At 45.3% G+C, this 22140-nt stretch overlaps 5 protein-coding genes across 5 annotated transcripts; 1 reads left to right on the top strand and 4 right to left on the bottom strand.

Annotated features, from left to right (window-relative positions):
* Window positions 1-755: 755 nt before the first annotated feature.
* On the bottom strand, window positions 756-3818 carry PCYB_012560 (protein kinase; the record flags this gene model as incomplete). The annotated part of the gene is made up of 5 exons (XM_004220762.1): window positions 756-922; window positions 1085-1186; window positions 1456-1603; window positions 1785-1999; window positions 2144-3818. The coding sequence occupies 5 exons, from the start codon at window positions 3816-3818 to the stop codon at window positions 756-758; spliced, it is 2307 nt and encodes a 768-aa protein (XP_004220810.1).
* A 2528-nt stretch (window positions 3819-6346) lies between these two features.
* On the bottom strand, window positions 6347-8101 carry PCYB_012550 (hypothetical protein; the record flags this gene model as incomplete). The annotated part of the gene is made up of 2 exons (XM_004220761.1): window positions 6347-7848; window positions 7870-8101. 2 exons carry the CDS (start codon window positions 8099-8101, stop codon window positions 6347-6349), a joined length of 1734 nt encoding a protein of 577 aa, XP_004220809.1.
* Window positions 8102-9226: 1125 nt separating this feature from the next.
* PCYB_012540 (hypothetical protein) lies at window positions 9227-9604 on the bottom strand (the record flags this gene model as incomplete). Its single annotated transcript, XM_004220760.1, has 1 exon — window positions 9227-9604. A coding segment is annotated over exon 1 (372 nt), but the record flags the coding sequence as incomplete, so codon positions are not given.
* Window positions 9605-12557: 2953 nt separating this feature from the next.
* PCYB_012530 (ubiquitin-like protease 1 homolog Ulp1 homolog) lies at window positions 12558-17688 on the top strand (the record flags this gene model as incomplete). Its single annotated transcript, XM_004220759.1, has 2 exons — window positions 12558-13782; window positions 13979-17688. The coding sequence occupies 2 exons, from the start codon at window positions 12558-12560 to the stop codon at window positions 17686-17688; spliced, it is 4935 nt and encodes a 1644-aa protein (XP_004220807.1).
* A 1566-nt stretch (window positions 17689-19254) lies between these two features.
* Window positions 19255-21891, bottom strand: PCYB_012520 (mannose-6-phosphate isomerase; the record flags this gene model as incomplete). The annotated part of the gene is made up of 2 exons (XM_004220758.1): window positions 19255-20763; window positions 20935-21891. 2 exons carry the CDS (start codon window positions 21889-21891, stop codon window positions 19255-19257), a joined length of 2466 nt encoding a protein of 821 aa, XP_004220806.1.
* Between the last annotated feature and the right edge of the window lie 249 nt (window positions 21892-22140).

Genomic DNA, 22140 nt, shown 5'->3' with positions numbered 1-22140 from the left:
AAATTTTAGAATGTGCATGTGGCTTGTCTAGGAATAAAAATTGGCCTCACAAAAAAGCTCGACGAGCGAGCTAGCTTTTTTCTCTGCATATAATTATAGTTATAATTGTAATTTTTTTTTTTTTTTTTTTTAATTTTCCCGATTGGCTACTTCAAAATGGCTAGCTACACCGCTGAGTTACAACTTAACTCCACTGTAAACGAATTTTGTGCGTCTTATCAAAATGGCAGTAAGAAGAATTTCTCCACTTCTTCTTCGAACAAAGAGCCCTCCCAATTTGGTTTAGGATCTACAAAACAGAAGCGAACTTTTTCAATCGCAAAATGGACGTACATTGTCGCCCCCCCCCCCCAATTCCGTAAATGTTAACAGTTTAAATTCCACCTGTTCATACACTCACAAGGGAAGAACAAACTTTGTGTTTCCCAGCGGAGACAGCTATGTTGGAAAAAAAAGACAAACATGCCAATTGCGAATTTAGGACGCTTCCTCAGTTATGCCATTCTCATCAATCGTTTTTATGCAAATTTGTGGAATGTAATAAAATCTATAAAAGAGGTTCCCAAAGGCGGGGAAGTATATCAAGACACGTTAAAAAAAAATAAAAAAGAAAATGCCAAGGATGATCAACGGAGTGGATCAATCGCACATAATCAGATAAATGTCCCCCTCAAGAAGGACAAAAAAAAGGTGGCATAAACCTCTTGTAAAATGGCGTTTACTCTTCACCTTTTTTTTTTTTTTTTTTAACATCCTCAGTTTTTTGGATAAAACTCGAGGAGCAATTGTAGGTACTCCTCGCATGAGGGTCTTTCCTCTGGGTCTATGCTGAAACTCCTCTCCAACAGTTTGTGTAATTGGGGGTGGAAGCAGTTAGGCACGCTTGGCTTCTGCTTGTTGACCAAAATTTCTACGACAACGTCTGAGAAGGGAAGGGGGGAAGAGGCACATGCATTCACGTGAGTTTTACGAGTCGGGGAAGCAAGAATATGCACGTGAACAGTGCACCTAAAAATATAGTTTACGTCCATGCGTTGTCCATTCGATCACACCACTCTCCGGATGCCATCTCCCTCTCGCTTACCTTCCTTATGCTTTATGTGCTGAAACGGAATTTGGTTGGCGAAAATCTCAATCAGGCAACACGCCAGGCCCCAGATATCCGACTTCTCATTTATGGAGTTCTCTGCAAGGGGGGAAGAAGGCAACAGGTGGAGATCAAAGTAGGCACCGCAAAGAATAGCAAAAGGAGGAAAACAAATTACGATTGGAAAATCAATGAGTGGACATATCTTGGATCATTAAATTGGAAGGCATTCCCACGAAGGGAAGGAGCCAAGAAGGGGGGAAATCGCTCATGAATGCCTTCCCACAAATCGTCGCGAAGTGAACAAAGCGAACTGGTTGCTATGTACCACAGGATGGTAAGCAGAGGGATATGCCATTTTCACACACGAACGTCCATAATTCCCTCATCAGTGCTACCTTCGATGAAACACTCCGGGGCCATGTATCTGGGGGATCCTCCGTTGTCCTCTAAAATAATTTTCCCGTCTGTGTTTAGCTTCCTCGTTTTTCCGAAATCGCATATTTTTAGGTTGTACTGCGGGGATGGGGAAACGCGACATCAGGTGACACAGCATGAAGTGGAGGAGTGTACTGCGGGAGAAGCGATCGACGATGAGTGACCCACGATGAGTGACCGACGAGCGAATCCGCAATGGGAAGCTCTCTTGTCGCTCTCCCCCGCTCCCCTCTGTTTAGGTAGTCTCCCTCCGGCTTACCTCCTCGTCGAACAAAAAGTTACTCGTTTTCAAATCCCGGTGGACGAACCGCTTAACCGAGTGAAGGTAGTTAACCACTTGCACGAGCTGGACAGCCATCTGCAGGCGAACCTCGTAAGGCACAATCAGCGTGCCATTGTACAACAGGTCGAAGACGTTCCCTCTGGGGACATACTCCAGGACGATCCCTATGAAGGCTTCATCTATGCAGACTCCTGCGAAGGGGACAAATGGGAAAAGCATAAAGCTACGTTGAACCCGCTTGGCACAACTAAGCAGTCAAACAACCGCTAAAGCGCTAACTGCACAACTGCTAATTGTACAACCGCTAATTGCACACGCTCGCGCGCTCCCCCTACCGTAATACTCCACAATGTTCTCGTGCGAAACGGAGCGGTACGTGTTCACCTCGCGCACGATGGAGCGCATGCCCTCCAGGGACATGTGGATATGAGACTTTTTCACGGCAACGATTTTGTTCTGCCACAGGGCTTTGTAAACGATGCCGAAACTTCCCTCGCTGATCATTTCGATTATTTCGAAGCTCTTCCGTTCGATTATTTCGCTAGCGGGGAGATCGAAGTTGAAGAACCTTCTGTCCCCCTTGAAAAATATTTTCACCGCGTCTTCTTCTGATGCGGTGCATTTCGCGGGGTGGGCTTCCACTGGGGGGAGTACCCCCTCGTCAGGCTGTGCATCACCCACTTTTGCGTCTTCCACGACCTTGCCACCTTCCACGTCTTTCACTGCCTTTCCACCTTCCGCTGCTGCACCCCCTTGCTCGAACCCGTCCAAGGTCATAATTCCCTTCTCCATGTTCTTCACCACAGAATTGTAGAGACTGTCTTGCACTTCGCTACTTAAGTACGAGGGCCTATCACCAGGGGGACTACCCGTGGTGCGTTCGCTTTTGTAAGACTTCTCCTCCGGACACTGCTCCCCATACTCAGTAGTGAGGCTACTATTTTGAGAAGTGACATAGTCCACCAAGCTAGAACTATGGGCACTCTTGGACAGACTACTCTGTAAGCTGTTTTCATAACAAAAGGTGTCGTTTCTCAAGTCCAGTTGATCTCCAGACGTACAATTATCCAACTTGTAATTCGAAGTGGAAACATATTCTTCCCTCTTTCGTTCATCGCACGATGAGGTGTTGCTTACTTTGTGATCTTCTACCTTCTTCCCAGTCGAATTGGAAATATTTTTCTTTCCACTAACAGGGAATTCTTCTGAAATCGCATGGGTGGATTCCCTTTTCAATTTTGGACCATGTGCCCTATCAGATGCGTTCCACCTCACAGGGTTAGCAACATGACATTTGGGAGACTTCTCCAATGGGTTCTTCCTTCTATGAAGAATTTTTTTATCCTCATGGGTGCTCTTCGAATTAGTGGTAACATTTCCAGATGGGTACCTCCCCTTTTTTAGTGCCCCGTTAGTAGACACAAGGTCCCTCTTTTTCCCCTCTCCTCCATCTAGCTTACTTCTCTCACCACACCGATTCTCACCTTTCACGTCAACTAACTCATCGTTTTCAAAAAAAATTTCATGCTCTAATAGGAACATTTTACTCTCCTCCTTTAGAGTGCTACTTTGATTGTAAAGCTGGTCGGTCATTTTCCCCTCCACCTCTAGGGAAGTACCCATGGAGAGATAACCTTCATTGCTGTTTTGACGTGAGGTGCTCTCATCCACGCTGCTGTGGTGAAAGGATGTGTTTGTGGAGACGCTTCCATGGACATTCCACCTGTGCCCTTTGGAAAAGGTTTCTTCCTCGAAACTGACTTTCTTTTCACAGTTGACACTACCATGAGGGATGTGATTCCCTATCGAGGGAATGTCCCCACTTTTTTGTTCCTTTTTGTCCAAAACGCACTCGGAAGTCACTCCTACTGTGCTAACTCTGCTGCTTTTTCCCCTCCGATTTCTTCCAATCAGGGGGAGTCTCCCACAGATCTGCTGCTTTCTCTTCATACTAGACGGATCTCTGGCAGTGACCACGCCTTGTTTTATCTCCTTTGACCTACTCTCCATGGTCGGTCTGTTCCTATATTACCCTTTTTTCCTTTCCCCTCGAAAGATATATTTTTTCTGATCGCTACTCTTCGCTCCTCCCTCTACATGCGTGTCTTCCCCTTTTGGTGAAGCTCCTCCCCGTGTGTCACTTCACTGATGGGATGAGGTCGTAAAAAAAGGGGTACCCAGTTTGGGCCACCAAGATTATGCCTCCACCTGCCCACCACTTGACACGGTCCTGCCTTATCTTTGCAACGGATACTCCGTCTTCGACGTTGGTTCTATTTTGGTGCCCGCTTGAAGGTTTTATTTATTTATTTACTTATTTATTTGTTTATTTATTTGTTTGTTTATTTATTTATTATTTTTTTTTTTCCTTTTCGCCACTGCACCGGTGGAGAGAACTTTCTATCTGCAGGCAGTCCTTAACGAGCGCGATAAGTACACCCCACGGAAGACGCACACTGAGAGGTGTTTTTTTCTTCCCTTCCCTTTTTGGCCGTCCCCAAATGGAGCACTTCACTCAGGACAGACGCGACGAGTGCCCTCAGATAATCGACCGACAAATCAACTGCACAGGAAAAGCGCCGTTAGATAGAAGAGAGATAAATCCAAGTAAAATATAAGTCTCTCCAAATGTAGCATTAAATTTTCAAAAAAAATGACGAGCATTTCGAAGTAAAGGTATCTAGAGAAACTACATCAAGTTGCTTGATGCAGCTGTTGGGGTGTAAGGGGTAGATATATGCAGGGATGTACCAATGGCGGACGCGTGTAGGTAGCACTTGCGCAAAAGAAAAAGGACACACTGCAGTAAAGTCAGAGAAAATATTAACCAGTGTAAGCAAAGCAATGTTTTTTTTTCTTTCCACTCCTCGAGGACACGAAGTAATTCTAAGTGGATACTCTCGACGCACAGGGGAAAATGATAAGCTAATGTACTCGGGAGAAACAAAATGGAAAGTATGTCATAGTACAGAAGGTAAACGGCAAGGGTTGCGGGTGGTGGTGGTTAAGCAGAACTGCAAAAAGAAAAAAAAAAAAAAAAAAAAAAAAAAAAAGCTAGTTACAGCCACCCGCATGGAAGAATGAAGTGTAGATGTGTGGGATGGCGAGTAAGTGCCGACTAAAAAGGGCAACAAAATTGATCAACATATCGAATTTACGGACTTGACCATGTTGGCTGAGTTGACTAGGGGGGCAAACCAATGAGCGCGCAGAAACAGATGCAACGATTGGTGGAAGTGAAACAGAAAAAATACACTCATGCATGCATGCACAGAACGAGCGAACAGGCCACCGTTCGTTCTAAGCAAAGCGGAACACGCCAAACGAGATTACACATAGGCAGATGCAACCGGAGGTTCAGGGTTCAACCGCCTCATCTATATTAGCACACAATTAGCTGAAATGAGAAAAAAAATGATCCGGCAGAACAAGAAGAAAATTTTCTTTCCATGTGCGACTTATTCGCCATTTTGCTTTCTCTTTCGCGGTTTTTTTTTTCCCCACCTTTTTGTGGTTTTTTTTTTTTTCCTTTTTTTTTTTTTTTTTTTTGACTGCCTACTAGGTGTAGAATTTCTGGAATTTCTGTTATTTTTAGAATTTCTAGAATTTCTATTTTTTTTTTTTTTTTTTTCTCTCTCCCAAATCAGTCGGTTCTTACATGTACTCCATTACACGTTTCAAAGAGAAAAAGGTTGAGGAGAAAAAAGTTAATTAAAATGTTGACAAATGCAAAGTGCCATAAATAGAACGAATAAATCTTGCGCGGGAGGCCCGCCAAAGATACCGCTTCGGTGGGCGGGTCACAAAAAATGAGAAGAGGGCAAATGGAGGAAAAAGGGCGAAAAGAAGGCGAAAAGAAGGCGAAAAGAAGGCAAAAAGAAAGCTAAAAAATGGCGAAAAAAAAGGCTAAGCGCAATAAAGCAACACACAACGAAACCACGCGAGGCAAAGCTGCGCACTACAAACTCAACCACGGTAACACGCAACAATGCGAAATAACGTGCAACATTTGAAAGGGCGAAAAACCCTCAAACAATGTTCACCCCACGGAATGGAGATAAATATAGGGGGTAACCCCCCCTGCGCATCCTCGCCATACGGACGAAGCCGTCTCGTCTCGACCTCAACACCATTTTTTAACTGACCTCCTCGCCGGGGAGTCATGTTCGCCCACTTGTTCCTATAATGTTATAGCTTCCCCCTGGGAAATTTTTTTTTTTTTTTGCCCTTCAAATTAGATGAGGAATGCTCCCATGCGGTGTACTTCTGCAGAGCGCTTCTCCTTAACGGACAAAAAAATGTACCAACATTTTTTTCCCTCCGCTTTTGCTACTCCTATTAGGAGTGGGGAGCACAGCAACCGTCTAGGCATTCCTCGCATGGCACTAGCCAATAGTGGATAAGCGATGTTGCCCTCCCTCTCCGAATAAACTCTCGCGGAGTACAATCCAGCACATGCCGCTACCATCCCCAATGAACAGAAACATGCACTAGCGCTATCCACCTGCACCACGAACCGAGGCAGCCGCTCAACCCGGCTAGTCGCCCAAGTCGACCGTCTCGACCATATACTCGGGGTCGTAAAAGAGCTTGTTGAACCGCTCGTCCTGCAATAGCTCCTGGGCGTCCACGATAGCCTTCTGCTTTTTGTCAACTTTCTTATTCACCCTGGTGAGTAGTTTATCCACGTACTCTCTGTTCACCAAAACGCTTTTGTCTGGGATTCTCATCTGCTGTTTCTTCTCCAGCCTCTTTTGCACAATGGCCTTTTTCACTTGGTTCAAATTATCCGCCTCAAGGACGCTCTTAATATCTGTGTACATTTTGGATGGCATGTAATATCCGTGCAGGTAGGAAATCAAATTGGGCGTTCCTCTCAAGTGGCTTATATTCATCCTTTCCACCTGTTCGTTCGAAACAAAAACGTAATCGTCAAACAAATCATTCGAGTTGCCATACTGTGTATCACCGTCGTTCCTGCTGTCATCATACCTTTCTCTTTCTTCCAATTCTTCCGTGATGTTATCGAGAAAGTTACACCATTTGGGGGCGATCCCAATGTAGGGAATGAAGTAAAGAGAGACATTGGTACTATCACATGGGATGAAACATAGTCCCGAGTTTTTATAAAAGGCAAACGAATTGATACTTATTGTATCGTTTCCAAGTAGCTTAAACGCGTTTGTTTTTTTTGTCCCACCTTTACTTTTTCCACTTTCGCCCTCCCTATTTATAACATGGAAGGACAACAAATTGGGGTCGTTTTCGCCATATATTTTGATGCAGTTCGCGTCTGCAGATGCGACGTACTCGTTTGACGCGCTCCCACCTGACACGGGGGGGCCCCACTCGCCACTGCGCAGAAAGCGGTCATTAGCAAACGTCCCACCGCCAAGCGAACCGCCAAACGAATTGCCAACTCCTGCTGCAGCGCTGCCTCCACCCCTCTTGCCGATGCTCACAAACTCAATCTTCTTAATAGCCAAATCGTTACAATGGTCTTTCGCCAGGAGCGGCCTACTGTGACGAATGTCATACACCTTCACGATGCCCTTTTCCGTCCCAACACCCAACTTCAACCCGCTATCAGAAAAACAACCAGCAGTGAGTTCCTCCCCCTCATGAATGTCCAAACAAGCAATACTTCTCTTCACGCGCTCATCCCAAATTTCCAAAAAGCCACTCGACCCACCTGTAGCCAAAACAGGCAGATGCACATTTCGACATAAAAAATTGTTCTGTTCATTTCTGGTACTCATGGAATTTTCAAACCCACCCTTTTGTAAATTCAAAATGTAAATTTCATCAAAAGAAGAACAAATATATAAATTAGAATTTTCTTTATTATAGAGTAGATTTCTCCCCTCCTTTGGAATTCTCATTTTGTAGTACTTTCCTGCTGCATTGTGAAATTCTACGTTCCTGTTTTTGCATAAAAAGGCTATTTTTTCATAGTTACTAGTTAGGAATTCAAAATTTATTACCTCTTCGTCGAAATGTCTCCTATGCTTTATAGACATTTCTTTCGTGTCATACAACCCTACTTGAGGTGGATACATACCACTGATACAGATGTACCTTCCGTCATCGCTTATCTTCACTTGTTCACTTTTTTGTGAGAATTCTAAATCGTGCAAGATTTCCACCGAGTTTTCGCTCCTCCCAATCGATGCATTCTTTTTTCTCTTTCCACTCCCTTTCCCCACGCCACCGATCCCACCACTCTCGGGACTCACCCTCCCCGATGTTAACGAGTATATTTTAATCCCGTTGTTAATGAACGATTTGATCATCTTTTTTGGCGCTCACATGGGAAGAAAAATATAAAAATATAAAATATAAAAATAAAAAATAAAAAAATAAAAATGCCAACTTGTTACCCAAGCGCCATCATAAAGTAGAAAAAAAAAAAAAAAAAAAAAAAATGCTTTGCTTAATCCTGCTACATAGCTCCAAGTTGAGATCAAGCAAATTTCTTCCCCCCTTTTCGTCGTCACTTTTTTTCTTTCATTTGTGATGATTTTTTTTTAATGCCCTAAGGCACAGCGGAAAAGAAAAAGCTGTGCAAGGCTGCCTCTTCAGAAAGTAAAAAAAATACGCATTACGCTGGAACATACGCAAAAGGTTCCAAGAAAAGGGGAAGCATTCTTTTTATTTTATTTTATTTATTTATTTTTATTTTTTTTTTTTCTTCCTATCACGTCACCATGTGATGGTTTCCACTTCGGCGTAATGTCCTCCTTTTTTTAGCATTATTAAATTGCGACTTCTCCACCTCCAACTTTGCTCAACACGGGGAAGGAACAAATTTGCTTCTCCCCTTTTTTCCTCCGTGAAGGGCGACCCCCCCATCGAGCGTATCTCCTCACCTGCACGAATGAAGCCGCGCCGCACTTTTTTTTCCACACAAAGCGGAACGAACTGGCGAACGGGCGAACGGACAGACGGGCGGACGAACAGACGGACAGACGAACAGACGAACACCAGCGGGGAGTAGTCATCCCGCGCTGCTAATCATCCGTGCGGATACCCCCCCGGCAACAACGTTCTGTTCTCCCAAAGGTGACATTAACCCATTCCGACGCGTCAACATTGTAAAAATTTACTTATTTGATAAAAAAGGAAAAAAAAAAAAAAAAAAATCCCCCCTTCTGCTGCCCCACAACTGAGGAAGCACCAACGGGGAAAATCATAAAAATAAAAAAGGGGTGGTACAAAAAACATATTTTGGCGGTTCGTACCGCCTAGAGGGAAGCGCCGCTAGACCGGTTGCTCTTCCCGTATGGTTAACGACGAGACAGGGGAAACGAAGCGGGTTAGGGAAATACATCCGCCTGCGCGCATGAGTGCCCCTGCTTGTACCACGCCTCCGCTTCTACCATGCCCCCGCTTCTACCATACCTCCGCTTTACATGCCTACTTGGGGGCGAAGAAAAACCAGTGCTTGGTGTACAGCGTCAAATTTGGCATCATCACAAAAATGGGGATGGTAAAAAAGAGGAACGTAGAAAATTTCGGCAAAAATAAAATGTCGGTTGAACTCATGTTATTGCTATTATAGTTGGAGAATAAAGACAAAGGAAGCATATTCACAATATTTAATGAGTTCATATTTGACATATATTTGTTGTCGCTGGCATTTTTTATTGGCAGACTTCCTAGCCGTATGCTGAATGGGGTAAATCCGTAACTCTTTTCCTCACTGTTGCTTTTCTTCGCGGGTTCACTTTTCTGATATATGTACCGCATCAGCGGGGATGTGTATGCTCGCTCTTCCAGGTTGATATCCATTTGCGCTGCATAAAAGGGGGAAAAGAATACCACGTGTTGGCAGTATGCGTTGCATATACTGGGGTGGAAGCGAGATAACCTTTTTTTTCAGTTCCCTCTCGCTTGTGCCTACACGATCGTGTGGATTCCTTCTCAAATGTGCATACGCCTGGTGGGGCCCATCTGTTGGTCTAGCTGGGCAAAATACCAACAGAGGGGGGCGCGTATCCGTAGCCCTACCTAAGCTGCGGTGCGATGAAATGTGCTGACAATCTCGGCTTCGGTTTTTTCTGCGCTGGCGCGAGTCTGCTTTCAGGCCTTACGAAGAGGATCCAAAACTGTAACCTCTATTTTGTGGCTCTCCCCGCTGCCTCACACTAAGATCTTGTGTTCTTCTTCCCTTCCCAAGAAATAAAAAAAAAAACGCCACGATTATTTTACGCCTTCGTTGTGTATTTCTCTGACCACTCCAAAAGTTAAATTCGACTTCAACGCGAGTGGAGTTGGTGAACACGCGGATGAAGCAGCGGCTTGCTCTGCTGAGTAGGGGGTAAAATCACTTCGCTTAATCGATTAAACGATTAACCTGTTTTACTGTACATATATTTTTTCCCTCAGTTGGGCGGTATGGAGTACCTAAATGCGAGTCGAAGTGGGCCGCCCAACCATGCGTTCGTGCTACTCCTGTGTGTGTTTTGCCACTTGAGAGGAAAAAATAAAAAATGAAACATACAATTTCTGTTCACTTTGCTGGAGGGATGTACATATACCAGTTGACTATAAAATGTGTGTTTTTTGTTTTTTCTTTTTTGTTTCTTTGTTTCGTTGTTTCTTTGTTTCGTTGTTTCGTTGTTTCTTTTCTTCTTTGTTTCTTTGCTTCTTTGTTTCTTTGCTTCTTTGCTTCTTTGTTTCTTTGCTTCTTTGCTTCTTTGTTTCTTTGCTTCTTTGCTTGTTTGTTTTTTTTTAAAGGCAGGCGCACCTTTTTAGGGTGTAGCTTGAGAAAATGCACGGTGTATTGGCGACCTCTTTTTTTTTTTCAACCGATTCGCGTTATTGTACTTCTTCCCCAGTATAGCACATACCCATAACGTTTTTTTAGGAAAAAAAAAAAAAAAAAAAAAAAGTTAAAACGTGTTCTTCAGTTTGCTAACCGGTTGAGGAAAGCTTCTCCGATTAAATGCTTCACCTTCTCCTCTTTTTAAAAGATCGCTGCGTTGCGTTTCCCTCTAGGATGTGACCGAGCGGACTAAAACGGAGGGAAGCTTCATTCAAGCAATGATGAATACGTCGACGTTCCCACGCATCAACACATCAGTACCGTACCTACGTAACGCTTTTTTTTTGCATACGCGTTCCCTCATCGCACATCTCCAAGTGTAATCGTTACACATTCGTATTCGCTTCACATGCACGAGCATAGTTGACAGGCAGTGATGTGTTCACAGCAATGTTTGATTAACTTTTACTTTACCACTCGTCCCAAATAATCCAAGCTGGGCGAGGTGTACATCTTCAGATAGCACATCGTTTGGGAATTTCCCTTTTCGTAACTTCTGCTAGACAAGGCAGTTATGAAAAAGAAGAAAAAAAGTGAATTATTTCCCAACTCGTGCAATTAAAAAAATGTAAAAATTTACTTTTCAATTTTAACCTTCTTACAAGTGTATGAACAGTTCATATTTTTTTTTTTTTTTTTTTATCCCCTCTGCATACGTGAGCATAATCATTTGCGTGGTTAACTTGCCTACTACGAAAATGATTGCATGTTAACCTAATTCGTGTCCACTTGGAGAAGAAACAAAAAGGAGCAGCCCCTACCGCTACCTTTACCACTACCTCTACCACGACCTCTACCACGACCTCTACCACTACCTCTACCACTACAGCTACCACTACCTCTATCTGTACCGCCACCTCTACACCCGTCACACTTTACACATTTGAAACGAAAATTTTGTCCTTCATTCCGGTTAGGTGATAACATAGCACATGTGTAGAAATCCTCTCAAAAAGGAATTTTTTTTTTTTCTTCCCCCCCCACGTGTACCAACCTAGCCATGTGTATGAAGCTGCACTAGGAGTGTGAACAGAGTCTTTATATAAACATGGGGAGTGTATGACGCACCTGAGATCTGCATTCCTTGATGAAGAACACACTCTCTCCTTGCGACGTATGAGAAGGTGGAGGGGGTCACATTCACATGCGCATATGCTCATATGTTCCTACACGTGTATGTATCGTTGCACGTGCGACCATGTACCTGTGCATACGTTCGTATGGGTAAGCATGGAGGTACCCCCCAAATTGTCTTCCGCTCGAAAAAGGAATACACGGAGGTAAGGTCCTGCAAAGCGGCTGAGAACCCCAATTTCAACGATGCGAAAGGGGAGACAAATCACATGGTGTTGCTCCGCATTAGACACGTCGCATCCTACCCATGCAAAGCGTTTTTCAACCCGTACAAGGAGTGCACATATACGACGAAGTGCGAAACTTTTTTAATTTCCCATGTGCATATAATGCCAAGGTGTGCGCGTCCGTTGGAGCAACGAACAAGGACTCTTCACGTCTGTACGCCAAAGGATGAGCGCTCATTTGTTTCACTCTCCTTTCGCTTCACAGGTTGGCCACTTTGTGGTACCCCTTTTTTTGGAACCCCTTTTTTTGACCCCCCTTTTATTGACACCCCTTTTTTTTTTTTTGCGCTCATTTGTCTATCACCTTCGCTGTTCTACTCCACCTTGGTGGCCCCCCCTGCAACAGTGCCGTTGGGTCATTCCAAGGGAGGTACTCATACCTAGTGCTACACGTTTTGGGAGACCCACAAAGATACTTCCTCTCGTTCCCACATGGAAATGTGCACAAAGGAGGGGCATCCGAGCTAATCGAGCACACGAGATAAATCAAACAGGGAGGGCATTACGCATTAGTACCTGTACTTGGAAGCGATGAGGAATGCATCCTGCTGGACGCACAATATGAGAAACGCCGAGCGGGAAGGCAACGAGAAAAGCGAACCCAGAGACCCAGGCAACTGCAGCTCGCACGGGAAGGAGAAGAAGGAGAAGAAGGAGGAGGAGAAAAAGGAGGAGAAGGCGGAGGGGGAGAAGAAGAAGGACGCGCGAAAGAAAACCCAACAATGCATAAATGAACTGTGCGAAATCCTCTCCTCCGATGACAGCAACGAACAAATTGAACAAGAAACGGACAATTTTATTATCGTAGAGCTCATTTCATACATAGGTGGAAACTCCAGAATTATCACCTACTACCCGAGTACCCGTGGGAGCAAATCCGGACAGAACAAGTACCTCCACCACTTTTACAGCAAAAAGAGGATCAAGCTGTATTTGTGCCTCCACAAAAGGAGCAACGAGATTTATATATACGAGGTCGAGTCTAGGAAGGTCAGGAGGAGGGAGACACCCCCAGGCAGTAGTGGTGCTTATGGAGCTCCCATTCCAGCTGTCATCTCTGCCCATGGAGGGGAGATGAGCAAAGCGAGTGCATTCCTTCACAGCGAAAAAGTTAAAAGTGAGCCACAATGCGATACATCCCCACCTACCAATGACGAGCATAACCCCATCGTCAACGAATCCACCTCGTCCTGCAAGGAAGAACCAACTCATGACTGCAAACCAGAGAAGTACAAAATAAAAGTGGAAGATAAAGCAACAGAAATGCTGAGTGAAAACCCTAACTTGAGAGAAAAAACAACCAAAAAAATGGTTGTCAAAAAACTTTTTGATAGCGTACACTGCAGCTACGATTTGTCCTCCATTGAATTTACAAAATTGAATAACTCAGATGATAAAACTTTAAATTCTTTGAGAAGCATTTTGGAACAAAAGATTAACAAAAGTGAGAGGAGGATCTCCGATGCGGGGCTTTCCCAGGGGGGGACCTCACTGGAGGAGAGCTCCCAAAAAGGGGGCATCCAAAAAGGGGACACACAAAAAGGGGGCCTCCAAAATGGGGACACCCAAAAAGGGGGCCTCCAAATTAACAGTTGCAGTGTTGATACTCTTTCGAAGGGCACTCCGCCTAGTGACCCTTCCTGCGCAAAAACAGACGAGGCGGGAAAAAATGGGACCCGTTCAAGCGATAACGATAATGCAAGTGACAGCCAAGTTAAAATTCTCTTTCTCCTTTTTCGCGAGCCAGCAGATATATACATGAACCAGTTTGCGGCTTTCGACCAAGGTACTGCAAAGATGTCTTACCCTCGCGTAGTTGCGAAGGGGGAGAAGGGGGAGATGTGCCAGCATGCATACTCCAGCAAGATAGGTCTGCTCCACCCCCCAAAAGAGACCACTTCGTTTTGCTTTGCTATGCTTTTTTATTTTTCATTTTTCTTTTCCTTTCTTTTTTTTTTTTTCTTTTTTTCCCCCCCCACCAGGCAACGACGAAACGTGCACGAAGGAAATAAACGGGTTCTTGAAGGACGAGCAGCAGCACCACCTCGAGCAGGAGTGCGCAAAAGCTAAACGGACAAACAACTACGGATCACAAATCAAACAAATCACACACGACCAAGTTCCACAAAGCTTCATACAGAGTTACGAAAGTGACGTAAGCATCTACAGCAACGATCTCTACTTCAGCGACACGCAAGTAGTAACCAGAGAAAACCAACTCGACATGAATGAGAAGAAAAAAAAAAAAAACCCTCCAGTGTTCACTCGAAGACATTTAAAAATTAAGTGGCTTCTACTCAACTTGAATTTAACAAAAGATGAAGAAGTAGTCATACAAAAATACGTACTCTCCAAGAAGGCCAACATTCTGAGGTCCAACAAGTCTACCGACGATTCGAACGACCTGCACTCCAGTTTTTACAAAACGAAGAAAAAATCTAACGGAGAGCAAAGAAAATCACGTAGAGAAGAATCTCATTTGCTTAAGGGAGACACCAGTTGGAATGAGAAACCCTACTCCACGCGTAGTACCCGAAAGGGGAACTCACAACCCAGTCAACAAAACAAAAAAAAGTCAGAAAGAAGTGACAGCAATGAAGCACACCATACTCAACTAACCATGAATGATCGAGATGAAAACTACCAAAGTGAAAACACTATGAAGGACAAACTAAAGGGGGAAGAAAACAAATTAATATTTACGTTTAAGTTCGAAGATGACGCGGTGAAGACAGGACAGACGGAAGACCTTCACCATGAGCATATCTCAGTGGAGGATAAAATATCGTGCCAGGGGGGGGAGATAAATATGGGCAACCAAAACGATGATGCTGCAGAGGTTGATCCTACAGTGCACGAATCGGATGCCTCTGTTGAGCCAGCTTTATACTACCACACTGATGTTCATCCCACTGCTCAAGATTCACACAGCGAATTTGTTTCCAGCGCCAGGTCCTCGAAGGGTAAGGTCTGCCTCAACGACGACGCCAGCACCTGTCAGGAACCGACCCGCGCCTCCAAAGTATGTTCATCCTACTCCTATCTGGACCAAGGCTCTCAAGCATTATACGAACCGGTTACCGACGATAACGAGGAAGAGACTCAAAAGGGCAGAAAAAGAAAGATAGATCAAGTCGAAAATGCTAACGAGATGCAACCTGGGGGGAAAAAAAGTTTGCACGTTGTGTCGGAGAGGGAAGGATACGATGATACCTTTCCTGAGGTTCGAAGTGGCGAATGTGAAATGGTCACCTCCGAGGTGGAAGCAGCCATCGACAGGTGTCAAGTGATGGACGTGAGCGGTGCGTCAAACGAGGCGTCAAACGGGAAGTCAAACGGGGCGTCAAACGGGAAGTCAAACGGGGCGTCAAACGATACTCCAAATGACGCATCGAACGATACTCCGAACGATGCATCGAACGATACTCCAAATGACGCATCGAACGATACTCCAAACGATGCATCGAACGATACGCCAAACTATGTATCGAACGACACTTCGAACGACTCCCTCGCGAGTGCCTCCGGACAAAACCACTCGGGAAACTCCAACGTCAGCTACATCTCCGAGACGGACTCCAGGTACAGGCGGTGTGGAGACTCAGTGCAGGAGATCCTCCCCAGGGAGGAGGGCCATCAACCGCAGAGTGAACTTCCAGAGGGCCAACAACCGCAGGGTGAACTTCCAGAGGGCCAACAACTGCAGGGTGAACTTCCAGAGGGCCAACAACTGCAGGGCTGCGCGAGCGAAGTGATGAACGGCTCCATAACGCTGCAGTGCGATGGGTTTGTCGGCAGCTTTGGCGGCTGCCCCGACGGGGAGAGCTGTCTCAAGGGGGATGTTTGCCTCGCCGACCAGGAGGGGGTTAGCGGCGGGAGTGGAGTAAGTGGCGGGAGCGGCGGGAGTGGTGTAAGTGGGGACAGCCCCGATGAGCACCCCCCTCGGCGGCACGCGGAAAGAGCAGACGAGACCACCCAGAAGGGAGCATGCAATGAAGGTGGCGAAGGGGATACCGGCCAAGATCACCAGGACGAGCAAGAAGCGATCTTCTTCAAATACAAAGTGAGAAACCTGTTCGATATCATCAAAGTCATATGTTGTAACTTCACGAGACAGTTCAAGTACAGCAGCAAGCTAAAGTTCTACATAACGACATTTTTAAATTTCTCCAAAATTGAAAAAACCAAACTGCAGTTTATGCAGAAGGAGAGAATAGTAGACACTCAACTACTCAAAATCTACATTAACAAAAAAACGGAAGACGTTAATAACGCATGGAAAATCAACACCTACAAAATGGACCAACACAATCTGTTTCGTTTGGATAAATTTAAATACATTGATGATTCAATTATCGATTTTTTTTATAACTATATCCTTTCCTTTGTTCTAAAAAATGACAAGGAGAAAAAAAACGACATTTACATTTTTAACACTTTTTTTTATAAAAAAATCGAATTGTATGAAGATTCGTGTAAGGCATATATGAATACCAATAGGTGGATTCAGAAGCTGGATAGGAAGGTCTATGAGTATACCTATGTGTTTGTTCCCATCAACATCAGCAACACGCACTGGTCCCTCGTGCTGCTCTACTTCCCCTTTAACGACAAGCAGGGGGGGGCACAAGAAGAAAAGGGTGAAATAAAAGGAGAAAAAAAAGGAGAAATAAAAGGAGAAAAAGGAGAAGAAAAAGGAGAAAAAAAAGGAGAAAAAGGAGGAAGAAAAAACTCCCCGAAGAGATGCACCCCCAGTGGAGAAAATCTCACGAAGAGCAGCACACCCAGTGAGTGCAGCCAACCCAGGGGAGAACACCCGCTCCCAGACCATTTACATGCAACGTTTAGGAGCAAATCCTGCGAGTCGTACTTTTCCAAAAGGAGAGGGGCCCTCTCTGAATCGAGTCTGCCAAAGAACCACAGCACTCTTTTGAGGAATTATTTGCAAGGACAAGAAAACCTGGGTCATCACCATGAGAAGAAAGAAGGACACTGCTGCAAGAATGCAAAAAGTTCAAGTGATTATGGGGACTACCACACAGGGGCAATCCCCCCAAAGGAAGATATGACGATCCTTTTGAGAGACACGAATAAAACGGGTTCTACCAGAACCTGCAACGATACTTCAAGCACAGTGAAGAATCAACACAAAAATGAAAACGTTCAAGTGGCCTACATGATTTACCTCGACTCGCTCTTCCCTTCCATCAGGGGAAATAAAATTTTGCACAAGTTGAAGAAGTACCTGGAGCATATGCTGCAGCGGGACTACGCATCTCCCGCGGGGAGCGGAGCACCCGGGGCAGTAGGGGCAGCCACCGCCGCTACCGAGAACGTTACCACGAGCGGTATTGCGGACGCTACCACGAACGGTACTGCGAACCCGTCTACTGCCACCCCCCCGCGGATTTTCTTCAAATTTGTGTACCCGAACGTTATCCCCAAGCAAACCAACACGTACGACTGCGGCATTTACATCATCCAATTCGTTTTGCATTTGTGTCTAAACAAGCACCTGGTCGAAAGCGAGTTGATCAAGTCGTGTCGGGAGCAGGGGAAGAGCAGTCCTGCCGATGACCGCTTCCGCTTCAGCCTTCACAACCACAGGCGCGATGCCGGGGGCTCCTACTCGAGGCTATGTGTGAGAAAGGCCGCCCCGTGGTTCTCCCCCAAGGATATCAGCTTGAAGTAGGGCACATCGCGCGTCGGTGGCGGCGTGAGAAGCGGCCTGAGAAGCGGTCTGAGAAGCGGCCTAAGAAGCGGCCTGAGAAGCGGTCTGAGAAGCGGCCTAAGAAGCGGCCTGAGAAGCGGCCTAAGAAGCGGCCTGGTCGCCTCCTCGAAGTGGCATCTTCACCAGTCGCTTAACTGCTTAACCGCTTAGCCGCGTATCCGTTTAACCGCTTAGCCGCTCCCCCGTTCGTACCACCCACACAGCATCTTCTTCCCTCCCCACAACAGGCGCAAGCAAATGAAGAAGATGCTCCTCTACATGAAGAATGTGGTCGATTGGAAGTCGGACAGACATGTCCAAACTCTCAATTTGCTTTTTTTGAAGAGTCACAGTATGGAGAGTAGGAGGGCCAAAGTGGAAGACTCCTCTACGTGAATAACTTCCTAGGTATTTTATTTTTTTTTTCTTTATCGCTCAGGTGGAGCGACCAAAGGGATGGGGTTACCTCCTCCCCCGTATAGACACCTATGCGCAAAGGTACACACACGTACATACTTACACCTGTGCGTTGTTCTTTTTTTTTTTTTTTTTGTCAATTTGGATGCCTACTGGGCGAATGTGCGTGGTTGGAGAGGTGGGGGTTCAGCTCCCCTCTCCACGCTGCGCATATTTGAAGATACACACGGTGCATACTATACACACAGTACATACGATACACACAGGGACATAGATACTTATATGCGTGTGTTCCCACCTGTGCTTTCCATTTCACTTCATTTTGAGCTGACCGTGGAAGGGCAACCGGCGCGTCCCTAACTGGAAGCAGCCTCGGCTGGCGCCTTCCCAATTTTCCACGACCGTCCCAACTCCATTGCGCTTTTTAAAGAAATTTCAAAATTGGACAAAAGGGGTATGAACGAAGTTGAAGTTTCGCTTTAAATATGAAAAACGTGAAAAAAAAAAAAAAAAAAAAAAGAAGAAGAGAAGCAACATCATGAACAATAAGCACGCATGATTAAAATAGGATGTAAAAAAAAATTATTTTTCAAAATTTGCCATTTTTTGGGGGGGGGTGCTACGAAATTACAAGATGGGTGAGATTCCCACGTGACAGCCGGTTCGGCCACGCACGCAGTACATATATTTCTTAGCTTCATTCGTCACCCCTACGCGGCGCCATCCAGAACACGCATGGTTCCCCACTCGAGGGGTGCGCCGTGAAGCGATTTGAAAAAAAGGGGGCTGGGAAAAAAGAGACACCATGCCGTGTGCACGCATGTGGGTAACTACATCTGTGTAGGTAGTAACTACATCTGCATAGGTAGTACCTACATCTGTAGGCATACCCATCTGCAAGCACCTACCTGTGTGTGCACACATCGCGTAGTTGGGACCAAAAAAGGGGGACACGGGGGAGAGACGCCCCGCGGCGGCAACGGTTGTGACCGCTCCATCGGACGGAGGGCTAAGCAGCCGATGGGCCAGCCAGCCGATGGGCCAGCCAGCTGAACGGTCAGCCAGCCGATGGGCCAACCAGTCGAACGACCAACCAGTCGAACGACCAACCAGTCGAACGGCTTGGCCTCCTCAAGACGTGGCGCAGTACAGCACGAGCTCCTTGTCGCCGTCCGCCTCCGACGCGTAAAAGTTCGCCAAAGTCACGAGGATGCTGGGCGCAATGAAAAAAACAGTGCCCCTCTTCATGCCCTTAATGCTGGCCTTCTTCTTGTCATTCTTTCTACCCTTAATCTTAACAGTCCGATTGCTAGACAAAACGATACATGAAGTAAAGCTCACGTGAGAAAATAAAAAGGTTACACTCTCTCCTGGTCGAACGGTCAAAAATAAAATTCGAAAATGCTTCATTTTGTAGTAACTATAGGATATTATATTATAGTTAATAAATTCCTTCTCAAGAATTATTGGGTAATTGTTTTTGTAATTCACATATTTGATAAAATTTAATTTATCCATTTCTTTGTTGGTAAGTCCTCCTCGGATGACTAAGTCCGAGTTAGTCATACACTCCAGGCAGTGCCCAGATATGTACGAGTGAATAACTCCTGGCTTGATATACACCACATCTCCATCTTTCAAATTTAGTTGTTGTAAAATAAATACAAAAATTCTTCCTCCGTCATTAGGGTAGAATTTCGACACGTTGTAAAAAATTTCAAAAATGGTACTTATAATAAAACTCTCCGTATCTGACTGAATATCTTTGTAGTTTTTTTTCTTACACAAATCTGTGTAAATTTCATCAGGACTTTTTTTCCATAATTCCTTTTCCTTCAAATAGGACTTATATTTTTCATTTTTCGTTTCGATGTCATTAACACACTTATTTAGCATCTCTCCCTCGACTAACATCGTTCGGTACGTTAGGTACTTGAACACATGCTCATAAAACGATTTTATTTTTTTTCTGCTCACTAGCTGGGCTGCGCACTGCAGGTCCTGCTTCTTGTCCGAGCGCACCGGACCCTCCCCCTTCACCTCCGCTGCCTCTGCCTCTGCCGCTGCCGCTTCCACTCCCACTCCCGCCTCTGCTTTCCCTGCCGCTTCCACTCCCGCATCCTGTGGCACTCCCCTGTTTTGCTTCTTCCCCTGTGGGTGCGTGCTCTGGGCGTCCGCGTTGCTCCCTGTCTCCGCGGTGCGCTTCGCCTCGGAGCCGTCTCCCGAGACAGACACCGAGACCGAAGCTGAAACTGGAACTGTGCCCTCTCCCTCTAACTCCGCATTACTGCCCACTTCTACCCCCCCTTTGACGTCCACCTCCACCTCCTCCTCGTCCTCATCATCCGACCCGCTCATCCCCGACGCGCCCCTCCGACCACCGCCGCTGTTTTGCAGCTTCTCCTTCTCCACCTTTATCAAATTTCCCAAGTTCAAATTTTGCTCCAAAAATTTGTCATTTTTGTAAAACCCCGCAAAGAACCCTTCATCGAACACGTACTTCTGGATACACTCCGCGTAGTTATCTATCACAGATAGCACGTCGTAGGTCTGCCTGCTACCCCTCTTCAGGGAGTAGCTAATTATGTACACGTAAATTCGCGCCAGCATTTTCATGAGCTCCTCCACGTGTTCGTTCTTCTGAGTGTGGAACAGATCGAAGAGATGAAAGATATCTCTTTGCTGTTCGACCGCGGGGCTACCCTGCACAGGTTCGCCAATGCAGCTAACGCTTCCAGTTTCGCCAATGCAGCTAACGCTTCCAGTTTCGCCAATGCAGCTAACACTGCCAGTTTCTCCAATGCAGCTAACACTGCCAGTTTCGCCACTTCCCCCACCCGGCTTCTCCCGCTTCAGGAAAAAATCGTGGAGCTCCCGCACACTGGTCACTAAAAAGGCAATTTTAAAGATATTCATGAAACCGCACAGCAAGCTCATGGCATTAATACAGACGCACATCTCCGTTTTGAATACTTTGTCCTTGTAAAGGGTTGGGTTCAGTGTATTCAGATACAGGGTCTGAACTTCGTTCGGGTGAATCTGTATGCTCAGGGGCTTCGAAATGGATAGCAACTTAAACAGATAAGGAAAGAGCGTATTCTTATCAACGTCTTCCATTACAATGTCATACTTTTCGTACAAGGAATAATTTTTCAAAGAGGAAAATTCAATGTCAGAGTATCTCTTTATATCAGTTTCTTTGCTCCGAATGCTGTTCACATCTTCCGACTTTGTTGAGTTCTTTTTATTGTTATATTTACTTTTCGTGTCTTCAATTTTTTTGTAAAAATATTTTGCAATTTTTCCTTTTTTTTTTTTCTTCGTTTCATATATTTGTAGAAAATTTTCGATTTTTATAAAATTATTTTTGTACAGCACTAAGTTGGGACCCTTTTCGTGGTTTCCGATCCAGAGCTCTGCGTACTTTGACTCCGGTTCATCATTTGTTTTGACTTCACCCTTGCCGTTGTTGCTGTTTTGTTGGTTTTGCTTGCTCTTATCCTCAGGTGAGGCATTCTGGGGGACAGTCTCCACCCCCGCCGCTCCCCCTGTCGACGCCTCCTCTTTCTTCTTCCTCTTCTCCTCTTCACCATCCGGCATATACTCCTTTATGTATTCCACCTTATCAATGTCCTTTTTCACCAAATCGTAATTCTCCTTCACAATATTCTTCATAACGTCGTAAACCATCCCGTCTTTCCCCTTGCCCCATTCGTACTTCTGCACATAGGGGATACACTCGTTTATGCACAATTTTCGGGTCTTCATTTTGTTGTCTGGTTGAGTGCGATTTTTTTTTTTTTTTTTTTCAATCTTCGATTGGCTAGCTACACGAACGTGTCAAGCCCTCCGCGGGGAAAAAAGTGCGAACTGAGAAATGGCGCAATGTAGGCTCCACAAAAAAATCGTACTTTTAAAACATACAATCGGAAACAATGTCGGCTTCAAGACGCGAGGCCACGCGGACAAGTGCACATGCGCAAACCGCACACCTTGGAAGGGCATATATATATATAT

This window comes from Plasmodium cynomolgi, chromosome 1 (assembly GCF_000321355.1).
Source record: "Plasmodium cynomolgi strain B DNA, chromosome 1, whole genome shotgun sequence".
Taxonomy (NCBI): Eukaryota; Apicomplexa; class Aconoidasida; order Haemosporida; family Plasmodiidae; genus Plasmodium; species Plasmodium cynomolgi.
This window is presented reverse-complemented; position numbering and strand designations above follow the sequence as displayed.